The sequence below is a fragment of the Camponotus floridanus genome, unplaced genomic scaffold, assembly GCF_003227725.1.
Source record: "Camponotus floridanus strain SB8 unplaced genomic scaffold, Cflo_v7.5 scaffold161, whole genome shotgun sequence".
In the NCBI taxonomy this organism is placed as follows: Eukaryota; Metazoa; Arthropoda; class Insecta; order Hymenoptera; family Formicidae; genus Camponotus; species Camponotus floridanus.
The window spans coordinates 155890-173512 of record NW_020229283.1 but is presented as its reverse complement, the minus strand read 5'-3'; the positions used below and the strand labels follow the sequence as shown (position 1 = coordinate 173512).

Below are 17623 nucleotides of genomic sequence, written 5' to 3'. Positions count from 1 at the left end.
TAAAGTAGTTGCTCCTCCTCCTTACTGGATGGTGGGAATCTTTGAAAATCGAATCAAATGATTTCTATTACTCCCTTCTTAGGGCCAAGGAGTTAGATTTTTAGGAAGAGAGGGTGTCTTAGACCTCTAATTGGTTAAGCCCTTTTTCTTAAGGTTTGGCTTCACCATCCAGTAAAGAGTGGGAGCGACCTGATTTCTTTATCTCCTACGATTTGATTGAGAATGGCCTATTGATCCAGCGCACGTGCGATATTAATTTTATGGCTCTGCTCGTATTTACTTTTTTGGTCAATTTCCCGATGACCAAGGCTCTTATTTCAAAGTCTCTGAGACGATCCATTGATACGCATGGATTGAATTTCTTATATTTCCGAGACTCGTAAATTAAAATTTTATTTAAATTTTCGTAGCGCTATCTCGACTGGCCACTTTGCTTGTTTATCCGAGTTGGGTTTCCTTTTAAATTCAACCCAATCGTTGATTACTTCTAAGAAACGTTTCGATGAAAGAACAGAATCGTGAAGTCCACCGGACGTAACAGTATTAACAAAAAGAAATGCAACAATAAACGTTTATTACGGCCTCCAGCAATTTCATCAGGTAATTATAAAAATTCTTTTACTTTTAAATTAACTTTTAAAATTTATAATAAAACTACAAAGATTCACATATAACGTACAATAATATAAAGGAAAAAATAAGATGATATTTACATTTGTTTACTAAATATATTGGGTTGGGGAAAAAGTTTCTTCGTATTTTATTGCAAAAATGAAACAAATTTTATTCATATTTGAAATGAAGCTTATGAAATTAAATATGTGCCGTTTTGTTCGACCACCTTTTGCCATCTTTGAGGTAAAACCATAATCCCGTCACTGTAGAACTTGTGTGATTTCTGGGCGAAAAACTGTGACAAGTGATTTTCACAGGCCTCTCTTGAAGCCAACTTCGTACCATTAAGAGAGTTCTGTAGAGATCGAAATAAATGGTAGTCTGATGGTGCAAGGTCAGGACTATAAGGTGGGTGCATCAAAACTTCCCAGCCAAGTTCTCTTAATTTTTGACGAGTCGCTATAGATACATGAGGTCTCGCGTTGTCGTGATGAAAGACGACGCCTTTCCTATTGATCAATTCTGGTCGCGTTTTCTCAATTGCCTGGCGTAATCTTTCCAGTTGTTGACAGTAAAGGTTAGAATCAATTGTTTGACCGGACGGCAGCAGCTCGTAGTGAACGATTCCTTTGTAATTCCACCACACACTCAGCATCACTTTTCTTGGCGTCAATTTTGGCTTTGCCACAGTTTGCGGAACTTCATTTCGCTTTGTCCACGATCTTTTACGTACATTATTGTCATACGTGATCCATTTTTCATCGCCTATTATGAGCCGTTTCAAAAATGGTTCGATGTCGTTTCGTTTTAACAATGATTCACAGATAGAAAATCGATCCATTAAATTTTTGACTGTTAAATCATGTGGCACCCAAACATCGAGCTTTTTTTTGTATCCAGCTTTCTGCAAATGGTTTAAAACTGTTTTGTGGTCGATGTTCAGTTGCTTACCGATTTCGTGACTGCTAATATGCCGGTCTTGTTCAATTATTTCCATAATTTCATCGACTTTTTCAGTGATCGGTCGACCAGAGCGAGGTGTATCTTTGACGTTAAAATTTCCAGATTGAAAACGCTTGAACCAGATTTGTGCAACACGTATTGATACAGCATCATGTCCATAAACATCACAAATTTTTTTAGCTGCCTGAGTTGCATTCTTCCCTTTTTTAAAATAAAATTTTAAAATGTATCGAATTTCTTCTTTCTCTTCACTCATTTTCAAGATGCAATAACTTTTAACTGAATAGATAAATATCACTACTTTTTTGCTACTTTTTCTTTATGATATGTCACCTTTCAAACGCACACAAAGTATTGACAGATCCGATTAATATTATCAAGGTTATGCGATTCTAATTCCATCTGCCGGAAAATACGAAGAAACTTTTTCCCCAACCCAATATATATATATATATATATATATATATATATATATTTGTATAACAACTTTAAGCAATGTTAAATAATCTTAGTAAATAAATATAAAGTAGTATTAATGTATATATATATATATATATATATATATATATATATATATATATATACAGGGTTTGTCCCAAAAGTAATGAGCCTCATTTTTTTGCCACGCGACTGTACAGCGCACACCTGCGCGACCGGTTGGAAGTGGTGGGGGGGATTCTAAGCTTGCCAGCAACGTCTGGTTCAGTTGCGTACGAGCTCTCGGAGCGGTGGGACGTCATTTTTAGTGAACCTCCGCGCAGAGCCTTGTCGTGGTTAGGATGGAGAGAACTTTGGAGCAACGCTATGCAATAAAATCGGATCGGTGTTTCAACGGTGCCACAGCCCCCCTATAGCCCCGATGTAGCCCCGGCAGACTTCTTCTTGTTCCCAAAGGTGAAAAGGGAGCTGAAAGGAAAGCATCTGGAGACCCTGGACAACATTCAAAACACCACGACGAGGTGCCTTAACAGCATTCCGAAAAGCGAATTCCAGAGGGCCTACGATGCATGGAAAACACGTTGGCAAAGATGTATAGACGCAGGAGGAGACTATTTTGAAGAGTATTAAGTTGTATTACATGTTTGATCAATAAATCTATTTTTTTGAAAAAAGGCTCATTACTTTTGGGACAAACCCTGTATACAGGGTGTCCGTCGATTTTCGACCTAAATGAAATAAATAAGTAGATTGGCTCGAATTAAGAAGGAATGACCTGTATTGTTTTGGGATTGTCCCAATAATTAACGAAATATTAAATAAAAAAGATCGGCCAATCTGCGTGAGTAAAAGCGCGCGGCGACGAGAGTCGTCCCACCGTAATCCGATACTACGAGCGCGGCGAAGCGGTGGGCGGGTCGCTCTCCGAGACATGATGGTGGTTTGCGATATATCGCAATACCGCGCCGAAAAATGACCCATCCCCCCTTTTCGTGGCGAGAAAATGATGCGCTATCATTTCCACACCACCTTGCGGTAGATAGCATGGTGCGCTTTTTTTATAGTGGTTTCCCCCATAGGCCTATTCCACTCTCAATTTAAAAATTATTTAAAATGCTATTTACTATACGCTGAATATATCGTAAATGTAAAAAAGTAATGGTGACAGTACCTTTACAAAAATTGATTCGTGGTTGAAAATCCCTCGATAAAATGTATTGCACGCGTTGATAATGTGATACGATGATAAAATTCTTCAAGAATCTTTTCTTCATTTCGTACACGAAGACGCACTGCTGGACCGGTTATTCCGATATTATGCACGACACTCAGTTTCACATAATTATTGCACAACACGTAAAATTGTACGGCCACTTGGTTTTCGTGCACGCCCGAGAAATGATTCCATGTAAATTGCGGCCGCACGATAAATATTTTCTCCCGCTAGTCCGTATGCCACAATCATATCCGTATATTCCTGCGGAGTACACTTCACTTTCTCTGTTAATTTACTACGCAAACACAAGATTTTTATTAAAACGTCTTAGCTCTCGCACGCTGTTACCAGACTGCGTACGCCAGCAGCACGCAACTACAGCTGACAGCTGAGCGGACATGTGAGTGTAAGCGTACGTGTGAGTTCGACGCCTGCACACTATGATTACACTCGCATGTCCGCTCAGCTGTAGTTGCGTGCTGCTGGCGTACGCAGTCTGGTAACAGCGTGCGAGAGCTAAGACGTTTTAATAAAAATCTTGTGTTTGCCTAGTAAATTAACAGAGAAAGTGAAGTGTACTCTGCAGGAATATACGGATATGATTGTGGCATACGGACTAGCGAGAGAAAATACTGATCGTGCGGCCACAATTTACATGGAATCATTTCTCGAGCGTGCACGAAAACCAAGTGGCCGTACAATTTTACGTGTTGTGCAATAATTATGTGAAATTGAGTGTCGTGCATAATATCGGAATAACCGGTCCAGCAGTGTGTCTTCGTGTACGAGATGAAGAAAGGATTCTTGAAGAATTTTATCATCGTATCACATTATCAACGCGTGCAATACATTTTATCGAAGGATTTTCAACCACGAATCAATTTTTGTAAAGGTACTGTCCATTAATTTTTTACATTTACGATATATTCAGCGTATAGTAAATAGCATTTTGAATAATTTTTAAATTGAGAGTGGAATAGGCCTATGGGGGAAACCACCGCAAGGTGGTGTGGAAATGATAGCGCATCATTTTCTCGCCACGAAAAGGGGAGACGGGTCATTTTTCGGCGCGGTATTACGATATATCGCAAATCACCATCATGTCTCGGAGATCGACCCGCCCACCGCTTCGCCGCGCTCGTAGTATCGGATTACGATGGGACGACTCTCATCGCCGCGCGCTTTTACTCATGCAGATTGGCCGATCTTTTTTATTTAATATTTCGTTAATTATTGCGACAATCCCAAAACAATACAGGTCATTCCTTCTTAATTTGAGCCAATCTACTTATTTATTTCATTTAGGTCGAAAATCGATGGACACCCTGTATATATATATATATATATATAATATATATATATATATATACACATTAATACTGCTCAATAATTGTAATTCTAGACATAGACTTCAACCATTATTTAAGTTTACAACTATTGTTTTTTTTATAAAAGGAGTGAGAAAGGCAATCTAGGTTAAAGCCAATGTCTAAATTACGAAACTTGAATAGTACATTTAAATAATAATTTTATTTATACTTATTTTTTGAATTTAAAAAATTGAAATTTGTATTTATATTTTACAGATAATGAATTACAAGTAAACGGTGAACCTGTAATCACAGTTTCTAATATTCCGCTTGTGGAAAGATTTGCTAATAGATCAAATACTCCAATTGCTAGTACATCAAATACTCCAAATGCTTTAGTTGCAAAAAATAATATTGCACATTCGTCTCCTAAAAATATTAAATTAGTTAAATCGTTAGACGAATTATGTAAGTACAAAATATAAATAATAGAACAATAATAATAGTTTGTAGTTTCCAAAAATATAAAATTAAAATAATAAAAATTAATTATCGTTTCAGAAACAATTATTAGAATTTATGGTTGAAATAAAGGAGTATAATATACAAATACTAGCTTTATTAAAGGAGAATAAATTACAAAAAGCGCCAGGTATTTTACCGTCTCATATACCAATACAATTTCCTATCGATACTCTACAACAGCTAGAAATTTTAGAGAATTATTTAAAGGAAGAGGACAAATTGAATGCTTTAGTAAATAGAAACTATTTGCTTATTAATTATTTTATCTAATTTTTTTATTTTAAATATATTTTATTTAAAATCTACTTTTCAGGTTTTGTATTTCGTAAGTTTGGGTGGTAAAAACATAACTACTTTAACTAACAAAATAATGAAATTTTTATATACAGATAATTTAGCCACAAGGTTTTCTTTTTATGGGAAACGAGACAATAAAAAACGATTTTCTGAATGTTTATTAAAAACAGCAGTTATTAGTAAGTACTTACTTTTATTTTTATTGACTTTAATACGAGAGATTAGAATTAAGTCTGGTGCAGACAGGACGCATCAAACGTCAAGCAGCGAGAAGCAATCCAATTAGCGAGGCAATATCAGCAGTGGCGTAGAAAATACCGCTTCGCTAATTAGTTGCTGCTCGCTGCTTGACGCGTCCTGTCTGCACCAGGCTTTAGGCTGTGCAATTTTTGACCAATTCTTTCTTTCCTTTTAATTTCGATTTGTACTAGAGCTTTAGGTTTTTTGTAATTCATTATGATCATTATTTATGAAAAGTTACAAAAATCTAAAACTCCAAGTGGAAATCCAAATTAATTGATAAAGAAAGAACTGTCAGATGGATTAGAAAGGATACAGCTGTAGTTCTAAGAGTGTAGTTCTAAGAGTTCTAGTGATAATGTAATAAAAAATTATTAATAATTAAGATTATTAATTTTCAAAAATTTTTTGCAATATTATTGAAAATGCTGTAAAAAGCTGTTATTTTGATGCAACTGATCGCAACGTTGAAGATGTGTTGAAGATATGGTTAAAACATGCACCGCGTCAAAAATTTAAATAAAAGTAAGAAATAATCTACTAATTCATAATAAAAGAGTGCTGTGAACATTAAATCCAAAGAAATAATATTAGTATATTTTTTAAGCATCAAAAGATTTAGGACTTAAAGTATTTAAGACTTATAAGGTAAATATACCAATTAGTGGACGAAATGATACAAATTTTAAATATTAAGTTTTTGATGATATATGTATATGACTCATAATAAATTCCTTATTGATTTTTTATATCATTTAGGAATTGTATTTTATAATTTATATTAAAAATGAAACCTCTAAAAAAAATTTTGTTCCATAATTAGTACATTTATCTTATATCGGATTACAAAGCAATTTTTGATTCTTATTATTTCTATATTTTTACTTAGTTATTAACATGTTTCATAAAAAACCAAAATTAATTTATAAGAAGAATCCCTATGTGGAAAAACGCCAAATACGTAGAAGAGTAATGGCAATAGTAAATGACATGCTTGTTACGCTTAGTGAGAATAATCAAAAAATCGATAATGTTTCTACTGATAATAATAATGGAGAAGTATATAAGAAAGATAATACTATTGATACCGTTGTGCAATGTAACTACAGTATGTCTAATGAAATTGATTTTAATTTTAAATATTTATGTAATAGTTCTAATATACTTGATAATAATAGTAATACATTTCATAGTACTTATAATACTCAATTAATTGAAAATATTCTTTTTGACAACGAATTACCTGTATCCATTGAAAATTATAAGATTTTATCTATTGATAATGACAATAATCTTTCCGATGAAAGTGACAATAATCGTTTCGATGTAGTTTCTAAATTACGAGAATGGGTTATAAAAGGAAATATACCACATGTTCGTGTTACGGAGCTATTACATTTGTTACGGCCTTTTCATCCAGAGTTACCATTTAGCAGCAAAACTCTATTACGTACTCCTTCCATAATGACATCAACAAAGCTAAATAATGGAGAATATTATCATTTTGAACTTTTAATAAATTTAGAAAGAATTTTAACTGAATATGACGATTTATCTTGTTATAAAGAAATTCAGTTACAAATTAACATTGATGGTTTACCACTTTTTCATAGTAGCAATATACAATTATAGCCGATTCTATGTTTATTAAAACATGTAACTAATAGCCCATTTCCAATAGGAATATTTTGTGGTACTTCAAAACCTGATCCTTTAGACATATATTTAAAAGATTTTATAAACGAACTCGAATTTTTAATACAAGGCGGCATAGAAATTAATGGAAAAAAATATAAAGTTGTATTACATAATTTTATTTGTGACGCTTCTGCACGAGCATATTTAAAGTGTGTAAAGTCACATACAGGATATTCAGCATGTGATAAATGTACTGAATATGGCGAATATGTAAACGGGCGTGTAATTTATCCGAATATAACAGCTACTAAGAGAACAAATATCTCATTTCGTTTGCAAACGGACGAAAATTATCACTTAGGTACTTCTCCATTAACAAAATTGTCAATAGATTTTATAAAATGTTTTCCCATTGACTATTTACATAACGTGTGTTTAGGAATTATGCGCAAATTGTTAAATACATGGATTAGTGGTCAACTATTGTCAATTAAATTAAGTAGCCATTTTTTTAAACAAATATCTAAACATTTACAACGATTAAGAATTTATATTCCTTTCGAAATTCATAGAAAACCACGAGGATTAGAAGACTTATCTCGATGGAAAGGAACTGAATTTAGAACTTTCTTATTGTATGTAGGACCAATTGTATTGAAAAATAATATTGATATAGCTGTTTATGAACATTTTTTACTCTTTCATTGGAATTTCTATACTAGTTTCTGATAAACATATTTCCGAGTTTTCTTTAAAATATGTTGTTAAAAAGATTTTAACAACATTTATTCAACATTCAGAAAATATTTATGGTAGACAATTTTTAATTTATAATGTTCATTTATTGAATCATTTAACTGACGACGTCGACATTTTCGGTCCTTTGGATGAATTTTCTACATTCCCTTTTGAAAATTATCTGGGTAAACTAAAAACATAAGTAAAGAGTCCTACTAATCCCTTACAACAAATCTTTAGACGTTTAACAGAAAATTATGCTTTGCCATTAAATAAAATGAAATCTAACTTGCTAATAAAACTAAAGTATAGTCACAATTTAGGTCCGCTACATTTATCTATTTTACATACACACTGTAAACAATATAAGAAAGTAACTTTTCATGATATAATTTTCTCCATTGATTCAAGTACTGACTGTTATTGTATGATTAAAGAAAATATCTTAATATGAATTTTAAATATTATTCAACAAAATGACAACATATTTTTCATCGGTAATGCATTTAAAGGTTGTGAACCATTATATAAATATCCTTTAGATTCGAGAAAGTTAAAAATTTGTATTTATCATACAATTTCAAATGAAATTAAAATTTGGCCACTAAATTTAATAATAGCTAAATGTATAGTGTTTCCATATTGCAAGAAATCTCAAAACTGTTAGATTTCATTCCCATTAATTCATTCAATTCTATAGATTTCTAGTTATTTATCTATTGCCATTTCTCTGCATTTTGTTATACATTCTTACCCTGCCTATACCATAACAAAGATGTGCTATTTTCGGAAGTCATAGAAAATATTATACGTTTTTTGCACGGAGCTGCGATGTAGCCAAATAATTTGAATTTTAATTAATCAGCTGTTTGTTGGATTATCTGTATTGTGATTCATATTTTGAAAATAAGTGAAATAGTATTTTTTTTATTAATTCTTTTTATTGTTGCTGTCACCAATTTGATTGTTAGTTACGTAACGTGTCAATCACGTTTCGAACACCTTTCAGACATCGCTGCGACATAATATGTGACGAATTAGCACGTCACAATGATGTGCTTGCTACGTATGGTGTTGGCAGAGTAGTATTTAATACATTAAAGGCGTGTTCCGAAATTCACTGCCAGTATTGAAAATCTATAATATACGTAACGTAAACTATAGATTTTCAGTACTGGCAGTGAATTTCGGAACGCGACCTAAATATTCAATATTATATGTAAAGGATGTAAAAGACAAAATTTTATTTTGCTTTATAATTATTATTGTATCTATTCAAACATTTTTATTTCATGTTACAATTTTTATAAATATACAGTGTTCAGTTACAGATCGGAAAAAATTTGTAAGCAGTGATTCTAGATGAGTAAGAGATTTAGATTCTTTTTATGTGTATATTTAAACATTTATAATTAAAAACAAAGCTTTAATCACAATTTTGTTATTTTCGATTTTCGTCTTATCATCTATAATAGAATCAGTCCTTAAATTATCTTCCACCTGTAGCCAAACATCCTACATATTTTTATATTTTGTAAGTATATATGTGCAAAAAATAATTTGTTTGTTTTATGTAAAAAATACTTACAATATTTAATGTGTAATAATTTTTTATAATAATGTTATATTTACAGTAATATAATGTATAAGAAATATAAAAGGCAACAATATATAATAATATATTATATCACTGTAATAATATATTATACAGTTGATATAATATATAATAATATATTACAATATATCAACTGTAATAACAATAAAGGAGTATAAATAACTTGTATCGAGTATCTTAATGTATTGATTATATTAATTGTGATCAAATCAATAATAATCCAATATCATTATTTAATATTAACAAGTTGTACAAATGACATCTATAATACGAAAATATAATAAATTAATCACATGAAAATAACGTTAATAACATAAAAATTAATAATATAAAAATAATAACGCATTTTTTATCAATATAAAACGTAATATATACGTATAAAACGTAATATACATATATACATATGTTTGAAAAGTCCCCGAACTGATTTTTTCTTGAGAAAGACAAGTGGAGTACATGTATAAGCCAATGGCTGAAATAGTAAGCCTTTTGTCTAACACATTCAAATTCATCAATATCAGATTAATAATTAATAAGTCCTTATTTCGTTTGCGTTTTGTTTTGTGAGTTTTTATATGCGGTTAGACAAGCGTTTTATCAAGAAAGAATTTTTAATTGTAATAATGTAAGGCAGGTGGCTGTGTACGTGTTTTTATTTGTGAATCGTATATGAAAATGTTTTGCCACCAGTTACAATTATTTTATTTTTTTAAATTCTTTCTTGATACGTTCATTGTTCAATAGCAAAATTTTAACTGTGCATATAAAAACTTGCAAAACAAAACAGCGTCAGAATTCGCTAATTATTAATGAAATTTGAATATGTTAGACACAAAACTTCATACAAACTATGGGTCTGCTTTCTGTTCTTGTACTGTTAAACTATGTAGATAGAGTCAGACAAATATATACTTTCTTTATTCACTCTAACTTATTGCACTATTCAGCAGTGCAGGGACAGAAAACAAGCCCTATATTTTGGCCATTGGTATACATGGCTTTATTTCTCTTTCCAGGAAAAATATCAGTTCGGAGACTTTTCGGAGACATATTGTGTATCAGTGATAAATCCACATCATTTTTATGACATTAGGACGTCATTTTAAACGTCATATATGTCATAAGAATAATTAAGTGACGTCAAATAAACGATACTTTATACGTCATTAATGACGTTATTAATATGGCAGTAATAACGTTAATAATACGAAAATTGTGCCGTTAATAACACGAAAATAATGACGTATTCTTTACGTCACTATGTGACGTATTCTTTATGTCACTATATGACGTAATGTACCTGTAACAAATCCACGTCATTTTTGCGACATTAGGACGTCATTTTAAACGTCAGATTCGTCAGAGGAATGACTAATTCATGACGTCAAATAGACGACACCTTGCTACCTGGGACATAGAGAATATGATATTGTCCACTGCGATCAATACAGGTAGATCCTTAAGCTATTTTATTTCTATTCTTATTGTCTTTGAATTATTAAATTGTTAAGCTTATCAAATTTATATTAATAATATAATGTTATTTTTTGTCATATTAATACAAGAGCAAAATTATAATGAGATTAATATGTAATAATTTAGTGTTGTATAAAAATTAACACTTTATTTTTGTAATGATGGATATATTGACAAGTGTAGCGGAGACAAACAAATGTTTACGATAAATATGCCATAATTAGAAAATAATTCAATCATAGAATATTGTTAGAGTCTAACGAAATAATTCTGCGCTATCGATTATATTACTTTATTTATTAATTCATTATGTGTAATAATTTATATTTTCAACTCGGTATTTGTTCTTCTGTCTGTATTGAGTCACAGCGATGTATGGCTGTTTAAATGAAGAATCCGTTATTCCTATCATCCAGATTCATAAATACAAGCGTGAAAGAAACTCATAGTCAGATCCTTGTTCCTCTTAGGACTTAGGAACTTAGGAATAATCCCTTTGCGCAAACCACTACCCTTCGGATTAGTGTTCGAGAATTTTCTCTCGATCACTGCTGAATATCATTTTTGTTAATGGATTTTCGGTATTCCGAAATCTTTAAGTGCGGAAGAAGTGCGGTTCTAGGTGAAATCTTCTCGGAATGATTTCGCTCTAATACAAAAGGGATCTCAATCCAATCCCTTGCTAATTTGATGACCGCGTGCACATAATAAAGAGATCTAACATCAAATCGTCTGAGCATCGCATGCAAGTAGTTTAAATTTATATGAAACGCGTGTGATTATATCAAAGACAACAGAACTCGATATTCAAATCTCAATATTATCGAAATTGCACCAGCCTTATGTATGTGAAAAGTGCAATAAAATTTCATTAATAACTTTCTCAAAATTCTCCAGACTCAATTAAAAGTGTCAACGGTTTCATTGTTCTCTCAGACCTCTCCTAACCATCTCTCTTTCCTTCGAATCACTCGTGACTTCGATTGTTTATGCGCTCCGCTAATCATCATCTCGCTACCTTTCACTCGATTTTTTTAAAATTTTGGTCTGTTTTATCCTCTCTTTGTCTCTGTGCTTCCGCACCTTTCGCATTCTCTGAGCGAGACCGGCGAACTCGCATTCACGCGAATTTTCGAATTATTCTTGAACAAATATCTTTTTATTTTAATTTTAATTTTTAATTAAATTTCTATTATTTTTGTTTATTTACGCTATATAATGCGAGAGCTAATATTCAAAAAATTCTGCATCATAATTATTGTCTTGACTCTCTTATTGTTAGTCGATTTTTCTCTTTGTTTAAATTTCTGATTGTATATTTAAAATACTTTTATCAGTCTTTTATTGTTCTACATATTACAAAATTGTTAATTCTATTAATGATCGCCCGCGCCTTTCGATTTGCGCGGGACCAAATTTAATATAATTATTTAATTCGCCGGTCAGATGAATGCAGGAAAACGAATAGGACTGGCACAGGTAGAATTAAGTTGCACAGAAGTTAGCCAATTATATAATTTTTAATGTCGCCGTGGATCACACGGAAGACGTGTACATTGACAATATTTGTAGTCGAACGAGAACAGATCATTTTCGTGAATATGAGAGACTACTGTTAAGACTACTGTTTTGAACAATAATTCGGATTTTAGAAGCCCGCGGGAAACGGAAACGAGCGGGGAGAGACGTACACTCGGAGCGCGAGAGACTCTATTCGCTCAAGAACGTTCTAACGTTCGGCGCTCGTTGTTTAGGTTTTCCTTTGATACATATGAAACATTGATACATATGAAATGTTATGCGAGACATTAAATTATCTTATTACTCCGAATTCTAAACAATTAATTAAATTTAAGTGTGATTTCTTTAATAGGTGTGGAAGGCGTGTTCAGACATTGCGATAACTTTCAACAAGCATCACTTATCTGAGGAATTTGCATAGCTGAAAACGATTGGGTGTCGTACGCAGTCAACATATTATTAATATAATTATTTATATAATTTTCTCTAGAAAAAGACTGTGATTGTGATTCACAAATCTAAATCATCGATGTAAAACTCCTTAAAACATCAACCGAATTTGCCTCTGTAGCTGGAATCAGGAAAGCGATACACAGCTAGATTACTGGTAAGTACAGAATAAAAAAATAACTTTAAATTTTATATAATTTATGATAAATACACACATATATCTATATAAATCATTTTGGAAATAACATGGTTCATTAAATCCACAATTGTTTTTCGAATGCTACGAATTAAATCGTTAAAATTTATATCTGAAGACAATTATAATTATTTTTGATTTGTTAGTTCCCTTAGTGTATCACATCTTTGCATTGTACCTTGAATTTTAGATTCTGCTTTGGTAGATCATTCGAGTTTCGCTTTTTTAAAACAATTCAAATGTTCAATATAGAATATTAGGCAATGTTAATAATGTTAGAAATGTATCGTCAAATCTCCATCTCGGTCTATATTCTCTATCTTGTTCGTCAAGTTATATAACCTGATATTGATGTCATGGGAGCATTTCTTTATCTCGGTCACATCATGGGAGCATTTCTTTAACTCGAACATTTCATTCAGATGCCGTTGGTTATTGTCATTGCTGTACGTCCTGCTGAGTCTCGCATGATTCGGTTTATTTGCGGTAATGTTTTCAAATGATGATGTGCAGAAAATCGCTCGTCGCATTTTCTGCTCAGCGGCCAGACGATACAACGACTGAATGAGCTCTCGTGGCAGACGCTTTTCGCGCGGATCATTCGGCCGAATATGGAGGGCACAATCATTCGATGAATATAACAGTAGTATATTCTTTATGCACGCTTGTATTATTTTACACGCATGAGTGTAATCAAGCATTTTTTCCAAACGAGCTATTGCCTTGGCATGACGCACCAGTAGTTCGAGACTCGCGCGTCTACGTAACTCCTCGATATTCGACACAGCCAGACCAATCATTAGATTTATTAATATCACTGTCACCAGGATAACGAACATAAAAAATGTAACATCTATTATGGGAGAATACATATTTATTTTAATATCACCTGAATAGAAAAACGTATCGGAATACAGCTTATATAATGTCATCGTCTTAAGCAGATTGAATAGCATAGCAATGTATGTGTCGCCGTAAGAGTTGTCTATTAAATACATTGAAACATGAAAACTAAAACTGAAGCCGATGAAGAGACTAAAGGAGACTGTACAAAATTTGAAGACATTGATGGGCATTCGCGTAAACATTTGTACATAGAGATTAAAAATGGGAAAATGACACATCACAATCATCAGCAGGATACAGGCCAGGAGAATATCTACGACGGCAGCAACGCAATGTTGCCATCCCTGCGCTGGAGAAATCAAGATGATGCTGGATGCCACAATCACACTCCACTGTAGCCAGTTTTCCCAGCGTTTAATATAATAGCAAATACCGTAGGTAATGTGAAAAAAGTCTTTAATAGCGAGTATGCAGGTAAAACCTAATACTAAACAGAAGATGTCACTGGTCACCTTGTCAATGTATTTCATGTAGCTGAAGATGACGAAAACAGCGACGAAGATGAAATGGAACAGGAAATTGAGTAAAAAAAACTTGCGAATACGCTTCCATTTTAGATAGCGAAAACTCTGGCACAATGGGTGCTTCAACATGTGACCTTCACCGACCTCCACCAGACAGAGCATCAGGTCCGTTTCGTTGCCACTGCCCAATGGAATCAATGGTCGAAAATCCACTCGCAGTTCACAGTCCATATCGCCGAGCTCGTCATGTAATGAGACTGCTTGATCGAGACGCATCACAAGTTGCGATAACGCCTCCGGAGTACGGCGTACGATGAAGTTAATAGCGGTGATGCCGTCTTTGGTACGCGCCGTTACGTCGCCACCATTTGACAACAACATTTCTACTGTATGGGAGCTCTCGTTCAAAGCAGCGATGTGCAGCGGTGTGTAACCGCACTTGTCCGCCTTATTAACTGATGCGCCTGCCTTTTTAACAAAAAAAGATTTTATTAATTCTATTATTAGAATAAAAATCATTATTTTAATATTTTTTATTACATAAATGGAATTATTTAACGTAATTTATTTTAAAAAATCTATTTAAAATGTGAAGTTATTTTTTTATTATTTTAATTAAAAGAAGGTATTCTATTCAGAGTTAAAGAAATTTTCATTTACAAACTTTTATTAAAGCCTTGACCAGTTCACTGCTTTTCCTTGCAACCGCAGCATGTAGAGGAGTGCGTTTTTCATTATTCTCTGCATTCACCCTTGCACCAGCGCTAATCAACACGTCCATCGTCTCTACAGATTGGGCGTCCGTTGCCAAGTGCATCGCCGTTTGACCACTCGAGTTTGTTGTCTCAGTTTTTGAGCCGGCTTTCAACAATAATCTAGTGCATTCCGCATTACCCTTTTTCGCCGCCAAGTGTAGGGACGTCGATTTCGTGATTCCCATTTTCATTGTCACATCCGCGCCGTGATCCAATAGTAATTTGATGCAGTGAACATTGCCCACACTAGCCGCCACATGCAAAAACATCTTTCTATAATCCTGTCAACGAATAGTAAATTAATTCATTGAAGATATCTCAGAATCCCAAAGAGATACGATACTTTGATAAGAAAGTAATTTTTTCTGCATAATTCGCTTTATTAGATTTTAGACTAACAGCGATTTTTGGTTTATAATATTACTTCTCCACTAAATTTATGTTTAAATAGTGGTTGTGATGAAGAATCACCTGTGCATTATTAGGAGAAGCACCTGCTTGCAGTAGAGCTTCGACGCAATCAACAGCATTGTTCAGCATAGCATAATAAAGTGGACTTCTTCTGGCATTCACATCTGCGCCTGACTTGATCAAGCATGTAACAGTAGCAACGCAACCAGCTGCGGCAGCGCAATGCAACGGGGTGCATTTTTTCTTGAAATCCCACTTACATGGGGATCTGCACCATGTTTCAATAGTTCCTCCACGATCTCCGTGGACGTGGTGCACGCTGCCAGATGTAGCGGTGTCCTGATGATAATGGAAATGTATAATTTTTATCAATAATTTATTGTAATTACAGGTTTGATTGACTAATCAATCAAAGTATCTAATAAACTACTAGCTAGTATAAATTACTTCTATCATTATAGATGAATTATTATTTTTAAAAATTCAGCTTTAATTTTTTATGGTAAATTTTTAGACGTCTATATATTACAAGTGATATAAACCTTCCATCAGTGTCGCTTGTAGAAACTGACACGCCTTTTTCTAACAAAGCCTTAACTATTTCTACATGACCTAGCCAGCTAGAAATAAGTAGACGTATTCGGCCATTCCACAAGTAGTTGTCCCACAGTCATAATAGGCATTGCTCTATTTTCGTCAACTAATGTAGTATTTTGGTTAATTCTGCATGTCAAGTTTTAAATTAATTATACTAGATAGTTAATTAACATATAAAAGGTTAAATTATAAAGTATAAAAATATTAAATTTTATAATTAAAAATTTCATTATTTTACTTACGTAAAGTATTTTATTATATGTAAAATATATTAGTTAAATAAAAGGATCAATGTAGAAATAGAATGATTTTTAACAACAGAAATATATAACATCAAACAGAAATATACACACAATAAATAATAAGCATGACAAATTCTATTTTTAAAATTCTATTTTCTTTATCTTTATTTATTTATTTATTTTTATTTATTTATTTTATCTTAATGCAATACGCATAAATTAGAGACGCTAATATTATTCCGTACTTATCTACGGACGTGGGCAACGATACACTATGCTTGCGATTTTCATTTTTGTTGAGAGTCACACATTGAAATTCTTCCAGAATCTTTTGTAGAGTATCGCCATAAAGAGTAGGGATCAGAGATGAAACTATATTGCCTCCCGGAAGATTCCGATAATGCTACTTCGATCTCCTCCTTGCTCCAAGGTTGTTTCTGCGTCGTCGACTCGTGGATAGATTCCAAGCTGTCCTCGGAGTTGCTATATGCTCTCCCGCTCATCTAAATATTCCAATATGGTTTCTAAATATAATGATATCTACATGAAGACATAAAGAAATCGAAAAACCATCGATGATAGTTTTTTTCACTGACCTTCTTCATAACGTTGGATCTCCTGGGTTATTCCTCGTGTCAAAGGAGTGATTGCCGGAGCAGAAGTGCCGAAGAACCTCTCGAAGTTCTTACTGAGACAAAGTAATATTTTTCTGTGGACTCGCATTCTTATAAAGATAACAGGATCAAATAAATTCACATTGTAATCACATTGCGAATTGATATAGAAATTGATCTTTTGCACCTGAGAAGTGACTTTCACAATCAATCGTCACTTGATTTGATATAACAACTCGAATGGCGAGTGAGAGGCGACAATAACTGTATATGTTTGATTTAGATGCATTTTGTAGTAAAGCCTTATGCTTATTATTTCAACTATTATTGATTATAATAATTGAATATTCCATATAAAGTTTTGTATAATGTAAAAATACATGAACTTTTGAAAAA

At 32.9% G+C, this 17623-nt stretch overlaps 1 protein-coding gene and 1 pseudogene across 1 annotated transcript; both read right to left on the bottom strand.

Annotated features, from left to right (window-relative positions):
- Positions 1-805: 805 nt before the first annotated feature.
- Positions 806-1612, bottom strand: LOC112637401 (histone-lysine N-methyltransferase SETMAR-like). Its single transcript, XM_025407130.1, has one exon. It carries the CDS (start codon positions 1610-1612, stop codon positions 806-808), a length of 807 nt encoding a protein of 268 aa, XP_025262915.1.
- An 11876-nt stretch (positions 1613-13488) lies between these two features.
- On the bottom strand, positions 13489-17229 carry LOC105256903 (annotated as a pseudogene).
- Positions 17230-17623: the final 394 nt, after the last annotated feature.

Excerpts from the sequence above, each read along its gene's own strand:
- LOC112637401 (XM_025407130.1), bottom strand. The coding sequence starts at position 1,612 with ATGGAAATAATTGAACAAGACCGGCATATTAGCAGTCACGAAATCGGT.